The sequence below is a fragment of the Eufriesea mexicana genome, unplaced genomic scaffold, assembly GCF_001483705.2.
Source record: "Eufriesea mexicana isolate 0111107269 unplaced genomic scaffold, ASM148370v2 scaffold1589, whole genome shotgun sequence".
NCBI classification, from domain to species: domain Eukaryota; kingdom Metazoa; phylum Arthropoda; class Insecta; order Hymenoptera; family Apidae; genus Eufriesea; species Eufriesea mexicana.
The window spans coordinates 99538-116598 of NW_016909703.1; the positions used below are offsets into that span (position 1 = coordinate 99538).

Consider the following 17061-nt stretch of genomic DNA (forward strand, 5'->3'; position numbering starts at 1 on the left):
TTTTTTTTTTTTTTTTTTTCTTTTTTCCTTCCTTTCATGACGCTCTCTTTTGTCTCGAGATCTCGATCTTATCGCTTTTCACCGTGTCTTTTCTACACCGAGAGTTCGCACACAGCGTCTGTCACGGTGTGACAGCAGGGGTGGGTTCGACTGCTTTCTTGTTCTTTTCGCTCGTAACTTTCTTTCTTCCTCCGTTTCTCTTCCTTTCTTTCCCTTTCTCTACGTATCGGGACAAAAGGCGCGATCGTGTGCTCGATCGTTCTACCGATACCATTGCGACACGCGGATCGAATACTCGCGCACCAGCGCGTATACGGTACATACACGCGTGCCTCTGAGACGGTACGTACACGCACACACCCGGATGATGACTCGCTAGCGAAAGAAAAGGCGACAGGACGCAACACGGGGAGGTTAAATTGTTAATCCGGTTCGGCCGCGTGGTGGAACCGGTGGAAGAACCGAGCATAATTTTCGGCAGGTTTTCCGAGGGCCAAAATGGCAAAAGGACGTCGGCGGGAGGGTCGTCGAGGGACAAAAGATCGTTCTCTCCTGGCTCGTTTCGATCGTTTCGCCCCGACCCTCTCCTCCCTTTACCGCCCCTTTGCCCCGTCAGCTTTCCCGCTCTTTTCCCCCTCTCTTTCCTCTCTCGTTCTCCACGCTTTTTTAATTTCCGTTCTACGATACGCCCTTGCCCGTTTCTCTGCCTTTTCTCCTCCTCTCCTTTCTCTCCCTCCTTTGTCCTCTTTCTCTTATTTTTTTCTCCCTGTTCTCGCTCTTTCTTCCTCTCGTTTTAATCCGGCTTGTTCTTACCGCATCGACTTCGACGGGGAAGGAAAATGCATGTGTACACTGTGTGCCCCTCTGCGAACCCTTTTTCTCCCTCTTTCACGCACACGCGCGCCTTCTCCCACTCCCACCCTCTCCATTCTCCACATTCGTTTGTCTATATTCTATTTATCTTTTCTATTTTTCCTTTCTACCATCGCACGAGACTCGAATCGATTCATTTTCCTTTCCTCATATTATTGTTCTTTTCTATTTTTCTTTTTTCTTTCGTATTCTATTTCGTTTCGGTTTTAATTGGTCTTTCGAAGGAGAAAGGATCGTGTGGACACTGGTCATCGAGGGGAAAGTTCGGTGAAAGGAGGCTCTTCGATTCTCGAGGACCCGGTCTCCCCGTTATCTCGAACAGATCTGTCCCTATAAACCGGCCGGAAGCCGGGTTTTCCTTCTCTTATCCTAACCAATATCATCGTATCTGCTTATATGTCTGCTTGTAATAATCGATCGTTTTACAATCTGGATGATCCGCCACCTACGGCTTACCTTGCGAAGCTCTTGAACGCCGCGGACTGCGGATTTATGCAGAGCGGCACGCGCGACGTGTTCAGCTGTTCCGCTATAAATTTGTGCATTTCCTCTGAAACAGACAACGTCGGATTGTCGGGTGAATGCTGGTTCTACAGACTCTCCTGCACCGGCGAGATGGACACGGCGGATCGAATTCGCCCGAGTCCTCGCGCGTCGGGCCCCCGGGGACCAAGCGTCGTCCTCGACAACCTCTCGGGGAGAACCACGATTCGGCGTTAACGCTTTATCGCTTTATCGTCGATATTAGATCGTACTCGCGTTTTCTCCGCGTCCTTTAAATCCTCGAATTCCAACTTCCGCGAAGAATCACGCGGCGTTTCACCCCGAAGAACGCTCTTCGAATTTAGCTCCGGGACCCCCCGATTTCCATATTCGTGGTCCAGTCAGAGATCGCAAAAATTTTTCCCGATCAATTTACGATTATTTATTACTAAAATCGACGAATTTTCCAACAACCGTTTCGGTATCCAATCATAGAAGAATTCTTTGTTCGCGGCCATAACGATTCGCGCGTTTCGTCTTGCGACACCTTTCGTGGACACGTGCAGCCGTCCGCGACTGTTCCAGTCGGGACAACACGGCAAACGCGATTACTCGTTACGAGCATCGCATGCCAGCCGTATGACAAAGTCGAATGCGAAATCATTCGCGTTAGACGCGCTGTCTATGATAATCGCATGGTCGTATTACGCAGCGCGGACTCAATAGGCGTAATTTATGCGAGATCGTGCCCCGGTCGACGTTAATGGATCGGAAGGAGATTAATATTTTCAGCGAAATGTCGATTACGATCGAATATTTTCTGCAAAATCACCACTTCGACTCGGATATTACGGCTGCTCGAAGAAGTTAACCGTTTCAGTGCCAAGCAACGATTTTGCGCTTCTGTTCCGCTCGGAGAGTGTCAGCGCTCTAGGCTGCGAAGCCTGTAATTATAACACGCTTGGTTTCTGTCAATGCGCAATTTTACGACTACCGTTTCGTTTTAGGTAAGTTAAAATAAAATTAGAATAATATTACACCGTTTCATTCTTCTAAACAACGGATGTGACTACTTGTGCTCAGAAGGATGTCAAAACAACGCTGAATTGAAAGAATTACGGCTTGTCGCATTTGACAAAAAACAGCTCAATAGCACTGTTTTGCACTTCCGATCGGGGAATAAAACAGGCGCAAAAGCACTCCTTGGACAGGGAAACAACAAGACCCGTGGCACTCAAACTTCACCCGGGACACGAATCAATCCCTGACGACTCTCACTCGCGGATCTAAACAACGTCCCACAAGAAAAATTTTAATTTCGACTTACAACACGGAAGATCTCGAAATAAGAATCGCGAGTAACGTAGCAAGTTTTAATTTTTGCTTTAACTCCGACACGATGTTAAAACAGCGATTGCGAGTGCGAATACGAATGCAAATGCACAGTCGGCGGTGTTAAAAGAAGCAACAAAGCAAGGGGCGGAGAAATCTAAATACCGAGTACGTATCTGGACGCGAAATCGCGGACCCCCGGCGGGGGATGGAATTCGCGCCGCGGAGGGTCCGCGGACCGACCCCCTCCCCCCGCGGAACAGGCCTAACGCACGAATAGCGTGCGTTTTTTAAACGCGATATTAGACCCAGTTTCTTGGACGATTAGCAAGGAAGAAAGTCGGCGGCGATAACTCGCCGGACCCCCAGTGATAAACGATGATTTATCGCGGCCGGACCCGCGGTCGCACGCAACCGTCTATATCGCGTGGCCGTGTGTGTGTCACCGTGTGTGCCACCGTGTGTGCACGCGTGCGGTTCCAGCCACGTGTCCAAGACGTTCGCTATTAATAATCCGCGTGAGTCACGGCGACGCATTTTTCAACGGGGCGCGAAACCCGCGATTAATCCGGCGCCGTGTCGCGAGCTGTTGGCAAACTCGCCCTTTCGCTAATAATTCTCCGCTCGTTCCGCTCTTTATTAGCATTCGACGAAAGCTGCTCGTTACTGGACCACGAGTACGGGGGTTAAATCCGGGCTGGCCGCGTTAAGATGGCGCGGGGCCCTCGTACGAATGGCAAATTCACGAGACCGGTGGTGCATACGGGGGTTTGATATTTCATTTTTGCAAGATCTACAGATCGTATTAACACTTTAATGGTCGCATGTGTATGCAGTTAAACGTTGCTAGAGGCAGGCAATTTTTAATTTCATTTAATTTAAGTTTTGAAGAATTAATTTAACCCGTTGCACTCGACGATTATTTGGCTAAAGAAGAACAGGATTTCGAAGTGTTTTATTACAAAACTGAGGATGTTTTTACCTGAGCAGCGAATAAGAAGTCGTATGATAATTAACCCTTTGCACTCGTGAGGTGAGCTTCAAATTGTTATTAGATCTAATAATTAAAAAATATACAGAAATTAAAAATAAAATTATTAAATAAAAAAATCGGTCACCATTTCATAAAATTTGGAAGATCGATGTTGATTAATATATCAAATTTAATGTAATGTCACAGTGTGCGAAGTATCGAAGTCAAATAATTCTGCAATTCTGTTATTGTACAAGTCTTTATTTACTGCTCAAAAAAGTATCGTCAGTTTTTTAGTAGAGAATCTTTGAATTTCTATTCTTCTCTAACCAAAAAATCATCGAGTTCAAAGGGTTAACACGTATAATTATTTGATTTCGATACCTCGCACATCGTTACATTATCTTAAATTTGATATATCAACCCTTTGCGCTGTGCCCTATAGTCGCCATATGACAAAATTTCGAAACTCGATATTCATAAATATGTCAAATTTCAGATAATGTAACGGTGTGCGAGGTATCGAAATCAAATAATTCTACGTGTTAATTATCACACGATTTCTTATTCACTGCTCAGAAAAATATGGTCAGCTTTGTAACAGAAAATCTTTCAACTCCTATCCTTCTTTGGTCAAAAAATCGTCGAGTGCAAAGGGTTGATGAATATCGAGCTTCGAAATTTTATCAAAGGGTTAACACATTGAGCACCGGCAGCATATGAAACATTTAAAACTTGAATGTCCTGTTTCCGAACAACGAGTAGCTAAAGAAAATATTTCAAATTTATACATTTCCTTAAAATTCTATATTTTGATTACATATTCGTCATTCTGTGGACATTTCGCTACTACTAGAATCATCGAAATCACTCGAATATTGTAATGGAACAGCTCCTGATATTCTCCTAGGACCCAAGTCACAATCACTGTTCTCGACTTGCATGTCAGAATCTTCTGAATGTATCGAATAATATGATACAGGGTCAGCAATATACTCGTTAAAAACTTCACTCGTATTATATGGATAAAAAGTTACAGAATAATAAGACTTATTACATTGTTCAACAAAAAGCGTAAATCTACGAAAGAGGTAATAACTAAGGAATACACTGCTTGAGACTGATTCTTACTTTGATTGTTTCTCAACCATCGTATACGTTTTATTTTCTTTTCGGAGTATAACAAATGCAGATTGTAGTAAACCTGACAAGTGAATGTAAATGGATATGTAAGACATCCATACAGGCAAAACAAAATCCTCATAATCGTGAGGGCGAGAGTCAAGTGACAAACTTAGAAACCCGTGTTTTCACGGGACCGGCGCTCAATGTGTTAAAAACTCTCTATTTAAAATTCAGAAAACAATAACAATTTAACAACAAATTTAATATTTCTTCTTTGCGCGATAATTATTAATTATTAATCCGAGATTGCATCACACACGTGTTGTGTGAGCGGACAATAATAATTGTTCCGGCTATCACGCACATGTTGCGCGAGCGGCCATTAAAGTGTTAAGTAATATCAAGTTCGCGGTACCCCACCATGACGAGATTCCTCGCCTGACAGTGGCAAAATAAATTCCCCACAATCATTTGCTATAACTCGCGAGGTTCTTGGCTCGAAATTCATATCTCGAAATTCGTTCTTTTCTTTCTACGTTTCGTCGAATGGAACATTTGTCTATGAGAAATTTCTCGGGGTCGATGCAGAACCATGGCGAGCGATAAGAAACTGTCCTCTGGTTTTATTACGACCGCACCGCCAAACGAGTTCATCCCTCAGACGCCCGGTCTCGTAAATTCGCCGTACACCAAACCCCGCGTCTATGTCTCTACACTCGCTCCGCTTGCGAATTTTCCGCTGCCGTGATTCGAAAGTCGCAAGCTTCGCGTATTCTCTCGAAGGAATTCCGCGAATATTCGCCAACGAGCCCGTGAAATCCGTCCTCGTCGTTTGACTTTGTAAATCTCGCGATGGGAATTGAATTAGAACCCGACGGAATAAAAGACGTCCGATTTTGGGGATAATTTAATAATCGTCACTCGAAGCCATTTAAAGACCGTTCATTCGTCGATCTCCTCTTACCTTTCACCTGCTGCACGGTGGTGAGCTTCCGTTCCCAGAGATCGTCGAACGGATGGGACGTGGCCGGCTCGAAGTCACCCGTATACTGTCTCAGGCCGCCGCTGGTCGTGTAGCAGCACGTGCACATGCACGAGTGATATCTCAGTCTCCCTTCGTCCAGATAAGGATGCGCCAGTGCATCCACCACGGTGATCCTCTTGTCCTGCGGGAAGTTCGTGAACGGGGTCAACGAACGATCGATACGACGCGGGCCGCCTCTCGAAAACGATCGATCTCGGCGACTCCGGCTATTTACGGGGACAGTTAACCGTGTTAACCTCCCAGGAGGTGGGAAAAACCGAGCTCGAGCACGGTTGCGGGCAAAAACGAATTTACTGCCGGTGGTCGAGCGGATTTTGCTCGCCAGAGATCACCGGCGAATCGTTGCTCGATCGTTAATAAGCGCGTCGCACTCTGTGCTACTCGGAGATTAGCAGACGTGGATGAAGTCTCGTGAACGAGTAATTATTAAGAAATAAGTCGAGCTTGTGAGTTCTTCGCGACTCGCGAATCGATGATCGACGATCTACCGCCTATCTATATTAGACCGCCATTTGTATTTATTGCACACACGACAAAATCCCGAAAAAGTTGAAAATAACAGGAGACTCCTAGTCTTCATATTTTCCGCGACACCTTCGAACTTAACACGTTCACGCTGACGTGTACCACCGATGGCTCACACTCGAATGTTTCATCCGAACAAGAATTTAGCGTAAACTTTTTATCGATATCGTGATATCACTTTCTTCTAATTCACTTACACCACTTTCAAAATAAACGGTTAATATACTAACCCTTATCGGTCGTAATACACCTCTCACGTGACAACAGTACTTTGTCGCTGTGGTCGTGCGTCACGTGGGAGCTGACAAGACTGAAATCTTTCGCATATTACCAGCTACCACCTTGTGAGAATCATGTATGAAAAGCTAGCGACCGATAAGGGTTAAAATGGCAGCCTAGGGCGTTTGAATACGCGCGCCACCGGATAAAGTAATGTACGACTATGCGCGCCGCCACACGGCGAGAAACATAAAAATTAGTGCCAGCGTGAACGTGTTAATTTCTCCGATTCTGCTTCCGCGTTGCTTCCGAGTTCCTCCAGGTTTCCGTTCGAGAAACTTTGATTTGGATTGTACAATAATTAAGCCTTGGATGGAACCGCGATTTCCTCTCGTTCCCCAGTAATGGCGATGTAAAGTTAGGTATCGCTCCAAGACGAAAGGATTGGTAAAAATTCGACAAGTGGTAGCGATTTTGTAACTTGCCGAACGACAAATCGACGATCGTTGTACTTCTTGCGAAAATAATATTGGAATCTCGTGTATATTATTCGCGCAGCCAAGGTAATTCCCCGTTTGTTACTCGAAACGGCCACTCGAGCGGCCATTATTCGACCCGTTCGGTCGGTAAACACTCGAGGCACGAACGTTAGCTCGTATAGAACGATCGCGCGCGATTTTACGCCACCAGCGCCGCGTCGCGGGAACCATCGGAACAACGAGCTCGAGGACCGGGATTCAGAGAAGTAGGCTACGTGTTCCCGCGCTTTAGTAAGTACCCAGCGAACCCACAAAGTCTGATCTCCTTTGATCAGAGCCAATAACGTCGGAGACTCGTTTAACCGAAATTCTGACGAATGTGACGCGTACTACTCGTGGTAAAAACATCGTGTCGCGAGACCGACGCCGACGCTGACGCCGGCCACTCCTCGCGTTCCCGTTTCTCCTTTCCTCTGTCCTTTTATCTCGTCTCCTTTTTCCCCGTCATGGTCGTGGTCGTGATCGTGGTCGTCGTGATCGTCGCCGTCGTTTTTCTTCCGAGTCGGACAGGACAGTCGACAGTAAAGATTTTATTGCAAGTTTCGTTATGAACACGGTGTTGGCGAGAATTTTACGATGTCGCGACCCTCGTTCCAAGTATTTTTTATGAACTGCCACACGTGGAACGTTCTCCAGTCGTTTATCCCGTAGTTATTATTTCTGCTCCTTCCCTTTCGTTCCTCTTACTCGAGCGGCGAAAAAGGCGACGAGCAATTCATCGCCGGCGCAATCGCGAGTTCGCGAACTTTGCGAGTTTCTCGAATGGAACGGGCAACGGTTTCGACGACTTATCGCGTCGCCACGGACGTCGATAAGGGTGGTTAACGACTGATAACGTTGCGCTTCCACCGCGAGAACTTGCGCGCTTCTCGGTAAACAGAAGACGCGAGTTTGCAACTCGGCTGAGATCCCAGACGCGGTTTGCTTCTTGCTGGCTGACCAACTTTCCGAGTACCTCGACGGGGCTTGCCTCCAACCGGTATCGATGACGATTCTTAACGATTCGCTCGAGGAAAGTCCGTGAAACGGTATTTACCCGCGGTACGTCTTAGAAAGTCAAGTCGCAAGTTTAACTCTTGTCTAATTCCTGTCATTTTTCCTTCCTTTCCCCTCCGAATGAAACGAACTAAAATTTCTGTCGTCACTTGGACGTTTCCTCTATCGCTTCGACTTTCGATCGGGGAATCGCGATGTTGGAGAGAAAAGAAAGAAAAGGGAAGCATCCCCCGTGTTATTTCCGTTCGTACTCGTTTGACAGCGAGTAGGGGATCGATAAATAAATATTCGTAGACCGAGAGACGGGAAACTTACAGGATCGAAGACTAGCATCTGGCAGAGCAAATGGACGGCCTCGTGCGTCGCCTGGCTGCTAAGGGTGTAGAGGGCCGTCAGCGAGGGTGGCTTCGGTGCGCGCCTCAGTATGTGGGATCTCGCACCCTCGCACGCGAACCTCATGTCCTCGAGGGTCGGCGTGCCCAGCAATTCCGTGATCAGTTCCAGCTGCAAAGCGAATGAGAACGTGCTCGATTTTAGAACGTAGTCCCACCACCCTTCGTTACTTTTCCACCACGACGAGCTTTACGACCTCGTACAGGGACGAGAACGAGTACGTTACGGAACGACATCTCCGTAACTTTCACTCGGATGCTCGTGCGTGGATGGACACGCACCTTTACCCGACAGCCGACTCCATTCTCGTGGACTTTCGTCGACAGGTATTTAGGCAAGTTTTCAATCGCAATTTTTCAATCGCAATTTTTCAATCGCAATTTTTCAATCGCAATTTTTCAATCGAAGCTGAAGAGAAAACAGGTTGGAGAGTGTTGCAGTGAGAAACTAAATACTAAAATGAACTGTACATCCTAGGTATGAGGGAGTGATCCCTTCCCCTGCGTTTTGCCTTTTGACAGCGCGTGGCTTTTGTCTTCCATTTTCTAGAGACGTCGTTGACTTACGTGGTTCTAAATACACAGGCCAATTCTAACCGTTCGCCCCTTTAACCCTTTCACTTCGGCAAAAGTTCAGTCGTATCGTTACGAAACGGTAACGCATTCCAGAAACATGCACAGTGTGCATGGTTTCTGTATATACGTTTTCCTAAGTCTTCACCCTTTCCATACGGAGGAGCTGGTTATGGTTATACATTCGTGGTACGAGGAAGCTTTCCATAAGAGTGGTTACGCTGTACAGCATCAATCTCGACTGACAATAAACTTTTCATTTGTACCGCGACAGTCATCGGTGACGTTTCGTGGATGCCGCCAATAGGTAGTACCCAGAGAACGTTTCATGACCGCCAATGGGTGGCAGTAGTACCGAAAGGGTTAAATAACAACTATACTGAATAAAACAATCGTATACAGATTGCACTTGTATATAGATAATTTGGATGCCGGATATATGGAGTGCCCGTACCCACAGGTCATCTCGTGGACACTGTCTATAAGCTCGAAGCGAAAGGGTTAATAAATATCTACACAATTTTTCCAGCGTTTCCATTGGCTACTATTTCTTTGCATTATAATCCCTTAACCACTTACGCTGCAAGAGATTCACAAACGCGTGTGCCAGAACGGTTTCTGTGACAATTGCCTGACCACGTGTATACCACGTCGTTGGCGATTCTGCGACAAAAACGTTACGACGTGCGTGGCACGTCTTTCCAGCGCAAGTGGTTAACATCTTTGACTGCCATGTTGGTCATATATGACCGGCCACGGTTTCTCCTGTGACGCCACGGTGGTCATCGATGACCGGAGCGATTGAACTACTTGAACTACTTTGAACTATATCGAATAAAAATTGTCAGTTGGTGCATTTTGAATATAACTACTAATTAGAATGTACTTTGAAATAAAAAGTGCTCCACTGAACGATTAAAAATTTTTGTTACAACATCAATGAATAGAATGAGACAATCTTGCATCTAGCGGTGCACTTTCGTGACGATTTGAGGGAAACACGTGATCTCGGCGTGGCAGTCGAAGGATTAACAGAAAAACTGTTTGTTTGAAGCAGAGGAACGTGAAGATTTCGAGTCCGTTACTCGTCGGCTGATCGGACATCGTGGGAAGGAAAAATTCCTTTGGTCATCCTAGAAACATCGGCGAAGAATAGCAAGTGCGGGGATTAACGAGGACTAACCTGTTGCACAGGACTATGTGCCTGGAAGAGGATCCGCCGACGAAGGAGCTCGCCGAAAATGCAACCTACGCTCCAAACGTCCACGGCGGCTGTGTAGTGTCGCGCTCCCATCAGGATTTCCGGCGCACGATAATACTGCGTCACCACTTCCTGGGTCATGTGCTTGTTCTGATCCGGCTCTTCCACTCGGGCCAAACCGAAGTCGCAGATCTGTTCGCGGAGAATACGTATAATTTTCTCGCCAGCGACCGTGTCGACCAATCGATCGCTTTCTCTCTTTTTCGTTTCACAGCTTTCGGGTTAGAATAGTGGTCGTCAATGGTCGTCAAACCCGGTTAGTCGGCTTACCTTCAGTACGCAATTGCTGTTCACGAGCAGGTTCCCTGGCTTGATGTCCCTGTGCAGGATTCTGGCCGAGTGAAGGTATTTGAGGCCTGGAAGAAGCAGAAGAAGAAAATATTGAAATCTCGATCGCTAGTCTCTCGACAGATTTCCATTTTCAACCCTTCAAACACCCTCGAAACAACCCTTTGCGGGCGGAGAGGTTTTGAGTATACTGTGAGGGCCAGTCGCTGTCACGATAGTCATTCAAACCTACCATCGCTCATTTCTACTTAAACGCAATTTTCGTTCATAACGACGCTAGCAATAAGGGCATAAAACAGTCCACCACTTAACCCTTTGCGTCGGAGAATTTTTCGTTACATAAAAATAGTAATTCGAAGACTTTCTGCCATAAAGTCGACGAATATTTTTAAAACGGTAAACAAGAAATCGTTGAGTAATTTTAAATTTGATATATTAGTTAACAATGATCAAAATGGCGACTGTGGGTCGCCTACCGAGTGCAAAGGATTAACTTGGGACGTGCGTTTCTAGGGCCGTAACTACATTTTTCTGGGCCATAGCAACGCGTTTACGTGGGACCCTTTTTATGAGTCCTTTGACTCTATAAGTTCTTGAAAGAAAACACGAATTTGTTAATACAAATTACTATACGTAAAGTGGGGTTTACTAATAATGTAACAGTCAGAACCGGACGAATATTCTCTAAAGTAAAAATTCTCTTTACTCGCTAAACTAACGCTCTCGTAAACTCTCTAAAAGGAACTCTCGAAGGAACTTTCTAAACCAACTCTCACGAAGGAACTGTTTTGCCTGCGCCCTTGTACCCTTATTTAAACCATTCATTCTGTCCTCATCTATACCCACGTTCTCTTTCTCAATCGGTCGGTCACGTATCCTAAACACTCAGGCGCATTCATAGACTTTCACTTGTTTATCGCATTCGGCTCTGTCACAAACATCCCTTACATTCGATCCTCTTGCACGCGGTCACTTTCTTTCCAAGCCCAAACACACTTAACCCCTTGACATACAATGACGTCTGGGAGACGTCATTCATTTCATGTGCCATTGTAGACTTTCACGTCTCGGAAACGTCAAGAATTGTCTTCGGCGAACGTCGCGCAGTATATTAGATTCTTTACCTGTTTCAATCGTGCGTGGGTGCTATTTTGTTTAAAAAATTTGGCACATTTTCCCGAACATATGCCTGCGACAAATAAAAAGCAACATCCTGCAAACAGATGCCATGCATGCATCAAACATAATATAAGAATTACAACATGTCCGATTCCACTACATATTCCAAAATATTTTGAGATATATCATACTTTACAGAACTACTAGATTATTATTTTATAGTATTACTTAATTATTATACATTAACGTTATATATCAACTTTATTGTTTTATTTACATAGCGTTAAATTTGAAAATAAAACGTTCTGTTTCTAAGCTTGCACATGAGTGTCCACAGTTGAGCCAAATTAAATGCTATTCTATAATATAAATGCGTCGGTGTGCATTTTATTTGTATGTCAAGGGGTTAACATTCTTTCAGGCCTTATATTTCATTCCCACATACATTCTTACATATATTACTTTATTTATAATGAATAATGTTGGGAATTTCGTGAAGGAAAACCAAATGATTAACGTGCAGGGAAGTAATCGTATTCAGTTATACAGCAGTTGTATTTATAAAGGTTTAATATAAGTGAAATTTACACACTTTATGCAATATACAAATAAAACACGAGTCTTTATTAATGCCACTGTGGGTCACAATATATAAGGTATCTGTGCTGTTCTTGATTTGAGAGTGAAGTGCTGCGAGGGACAGCAGGCCCTTTTAAACCCCCAAAACCAACCCCTTGATGTCCAAAGGTCGGTATTGGCCTGTAACCTCTAACAGACCTCATCGTTGAATGGGCTTAGCTAACTTCCAACAAATAATATTTTAAAACAATCGCTTCGTCCAAGCACACACTGAACTCTACTGTTTTCTTGTCCTCCACCTCTATATCGTCCCCCAGAATAAAGAATCAGCACCTCTGTTAATTTCTAATTCCAGTAGATGGTGTTGGCTGCTGAATAAAGGAAATACAAGGCGATTCACCCAACAGTTGTCGCCCCTGAATGCATACATGCATCGCTCATCAGCAAGGGGTTAATCCCCGAATCTTCGATTTTCGGTGTTCCGAATTCCCAGCCACTCGAATCCGGAACTTGCCACGGGGAGCTGCCTCGATCCGACCGAAATTCCGGATGCCGAATTTCCGAAGTTGCCGAATTAAATTCCCAACTTGCCAAATCCTCGAGCCCGCGAACTCGAAAACTGCAAGCTTTCCCGACATTTCCGACCCGGGCCGAGTTCCTCGCGGCCGTAACCGAGCCACGTTCCAAGACAATCAAACTTCCCGACGAGCCATTATCGTTCTAAAAGCCGAAAAGACACGGACGACGTTTCTCATCGAGGAGCGAAACCCGCGACCTCGATTTTCGCGAAATTCCTGCGCCGCCAGGTCGTTAGAGCCTCTTCTCGCTCCGCTCGACAAATGCGCGTACATTCACCGGAGATTATCCCTGCGAGGACGTCTCGGTGACACATCGATCCGCAGATTCCGAGCTGCTTAGACTTTCGTTACGAATACCGGGGTGACGAGCATCGAAGGACTCTATCTGGGGAATAGTAAACAGCGACACTGTCTTCGACTTAGGAGCTTAGGACGATGCCTGGACGATGCGTGCGAAAGGATGAGATATTTGTGACTGGGTCGAGTGATTGAGAGAGAAAGCCTGTGTATGAAAAGAGGGAGTTTTGACTTGAAGTAAGGGTGCAAGGGCGCGGGCGAAGCAGATTGCGTGTAGTGGAGATGTAGTGAATAGAAGATCGTGTGTTTGAGAGTTAGAATCGAGAGGAATTTAGTGTAACATGTTAATTAACCCTAAATTTACGGAACCCGTCAATTTGACGGAAGGGTTGCTCCAATTATACGATGGTAATACATACAGTTAACTTATATCGTGAGAGGAGTTGTTTAGGAGGTATCAAGGGGGTATCGCGTCGTTCCCTTGATCTTCCTGGTCGCGTGGTTTCCGCCCGAAATAATTCGTCTTCGCGGTTGTAAGTCGCGAAGATATCCCGATGTGGATGGACGGTTCGACGCGACACGGTATCTCGTCGACTTAACGAGGAGATACGAAAATCGTCTCGTGTTATAAGAGACCTGTCGTCTCTGATGTTTCGTTCGGAACTCGTTGGAAAGAACCGATGTCTTTGAGCGCTCGTTCGGAAGTGTCTTTGACCAAGGGCGTTCCCTTGGTCCGCGAATCCGTTACCTTGGAGCGAGGGAAGGTTCCCCCGAAAAACCACGATAGTGGAGGAAACCCTCTCCTCCAAGGTGGGGTACCTGGGGTTCACCCGCGCGCCGGTGACCCCATCGGCCGTTTGTTACCCCTAGCGAAGGCCTGAGGCTTCCAACGTGTGCGGACCACGTGGAGCCCTCAGGCCTATTGTCAGCCAAGTCTTAAGAGCCGTCGCCTAATTTCGTTAAATTAGGGATTTCCAGGATTCTCGTGTTCCGCGACACGAGAAGTCAAAAGAAAAAAGGTACAGCAGTCAAACATGCTGAAGGCATGGAGCGGGAAATTCCGATGCCGAATTGTTCGACCCTAAGACCTGGCTGTTGGAAGACCGATTTAAATTTAAATGATAGAAAATTATGGTCTGACCATATCTAGAACTGTTTTGTTTTTTTCAATGTGTTTTTTGAATACTTCTTGCAATTCTTCATCAGTGTACAGACCATTGAGTACTATTTCGTGTGTAATTTCGTACATAAATTTTGCACATTTCGCTTCTTCGTCTATTATGTGTAATTTCTGATTATCAACCAAATTACTGCGGCCTTGTGTTGTTTCATAATTTCTGCTACTTCTTGACGTGCTAACTTCTGACGAAAGCTGATTGTTTTGTGATAAAAAATCGGAACCAGATTCATAAAATATCGAATTTCCTTCGTGTCTGCGTATATTTTTATATTAATATAAGTTATTAACATAATCGTAAGTAATAAATACCTATAATTTAAATGAATTTAAATCACAATTTTCCTATCGTAAAATGTTGTCTTACCTATTTTGAATTTTGAATGTAGTTTTTGCACTCGAAGGATTAAACAGCTTTTCATGATTAGCAAAGACTGTTAGCCCTTTGCACTCGAGGATTCTGTGGCTAGAGAAGAGTAGAAAATCAAAGATTCTCTAGTAAAAAACTGACGATACTTTTTTGAGCAGTAAATAAAGAATTGCATAATAATAGAATTATAGAACTATTTGATTTCGATACTTTGCACGCTATGCATACATATATTTATTAATATCGATCTTCCAAATTTTATGAAATGATGACTGAAGCTCACCTCTCGAGAGCAAAGGGTTAATACAATATACAATTGTTTTTATATTAAACTAATCGTTAAAAAAAAGGCACGTGGTTTCCTTTACTTGTCAATTTGACAGGTGTCCTTAGAAATAAGTATACAGATATCGTCCGTAAACCCAGTGTTAAATAAACCAGTTTTACTATTAAAAGGGAGTTGTTGTTCATTAGTCGGGCAGATCTCGGTCTGCATAGCTAGAGATCCTACAATACTAATTTTATTTCATTTAAATTAAATAAAACTTGTATGCAACGTGGGTTTATTTTATCATCTAAAATCCTGCGCCGCAAAGAGTTAACCGAAAGAGACACAGGAGCATGCCGCGGGGAAATAAATAATTATCGGCGCGGTGAAACGGTTATTCGAAATGAAATGTTTGGCAAGCGACACGCGTGTCCATTTGGAAGGGATTACAGGAGCGTTTATCCGGAGGCCCGCGACACCCGTGGTCCGTTAGTCAAACTGCCACCCCTTTTCCTAAAGCCGAAGCGCGCAGAGCGAGGGGTGGCCCGGTAATCTGTCCCGCATTCAACTCGCGCCCCAAACCGATCCTCGCCCCTTGGTGCCCACCCCTGGTCGCCGCCTTGAACACGTATCGTTTCTCTCTGCTGCGTAGAAGGGGGCGCAGAAGGCCGCGCGAGGGTGAGAACGCGACTGGGAGCAAGGGCGATTTTAATATGGAAGCTCGGCGACGCGTACCAACCACCCCGTGCACGCGTTAATAGTCGGCCTTTCTCGAAATCGTTTACGCGCGTACAGTCCAGCCTGCCCGGTATATCGTAATAGACCCCGCGAAGATTATACCGGTGCTCGTAATTGCATCGATCTCGAAAGTCAATCGCGATCGAGTGGAATGGAAAACGAGCAGGAGTGGAATATAAAAATCTCGGGAGAATCCTCGCGAAGATTCCTCTTCCTCCGCTTCCTTTTTCTCTTTCCCGTTAATAATAAGGACAGGTTTCTTCTTCGATCCGGGTTTCAATTTAAAACTGGTTTTCGGCGCGCGCACCGCGCGAAATTACCATCGGCGAAGGACGTTTCGCGATCCGATGCAATTTGTCGTCGATGACGAGCACTTAGGGGACGCGACCCACCGTCCCACTTGTTCCGTTCAATAAAATGTTAATAACCCTGTTTCCACGAACCGACACGACCAGCCTGTATATATTCCTATCGTCGTTTAATCCACGAATTAAAAACGCTCCACGATAACCGCCGCTGTAAATAGCGCGTCGTAGGCCAATCGAGATCGGCGATCGATCACAGACGACATAGTATTGTAGGATTTCTAGCTAGAGTAACCCTTTCGACTCGAACATTTCTTCGTTACGAAGATGAAATTCGAAGCTCTTCTTAGTGTTTCGTCCGAATCTTCTTGTCGACCGTATGAAGAATTCAGGCGAAGGTTTACGTCGTTCTAAGAACGTAAACTATTTTTGAAGGTTTAAATATAATTTAATTACGATATATCTACAGCAATTTACAATATGTCTTAGCGATATGCGTTCTACCGTGGTGTCGTTTGTGTTGTTTTCATGTTTGTACTGTCTGTCGTCTTGGTGTCGTGTATTTTTATATGTTCGTCTGTTGCTGTCATTGGCTGTCGAGATGTCTAAGTGGTGGGTGTGTTTTTTCTCCTATTGGCGACGTGTTCGTTGGAGGGATGTGCAGGAGGTTCGGAACTGGTAGGTGGAAGTGGAAGTTTAAACAAATTGTTAATTTGTTTAGGTTTGGGAAATTCTAATTCTTTTACGGGGGTTGACTCGGGGGGTTAGTTTCGGAGGTCGAGGTGTCCGCGAATAGTGGGACGCTGGTTATAAACGAGTAAACCATCGTCCCTTCGATTCGAGTCCCTTGTTCTTGAGGGTATGCACGGAAATAGGGATAAGGTAGAGGTCTGGGTTTCTCCTGATGGAGGTAGAGGTTCGAACGATGTTAGTTAAAATGTCTAATTGAAGGATGCGCGTCTTTATGGAGGATCGTAACGGTCTGTGAATTGGGAATGAGTGTAGG

The 17061-nt window shown here is 45.2% G+C and overlaps 1 protein-coding gene across 1 annotated transcript in view; it reads right to left on the minus strand.

The window, feature by feature from the left end:
- nmo (serine/threonine-protein kinase nemo) overlaps positions 1-17061 on the minus strand; it is a 141451-nt gene that overhangs the window by 6241 nt on the left and 118149 nt on the right. Inside the window, exons 7-11 of the mRNA XM_017901305.1 lie at positions 10607-10692; positions 10259-10468; positions 8426-8614; positions 5751-5952; positions 1330-1423 (exon numbers count right to left, since the gene is read on the minus strand). Coding sequence (XP_017756794.1) covers positions 1330-1423; positions 5751-5952; positions 8426-8614; positions 10259-10468; positions 10607-10692 — 781 coding nt within the window. The remainder of the gene's footprint in view (positions 1-1329; positions 1424-5750; positions 5953-8425; positions 8615-10258; positions 10469-10606; positions 10693-17061) is intronic.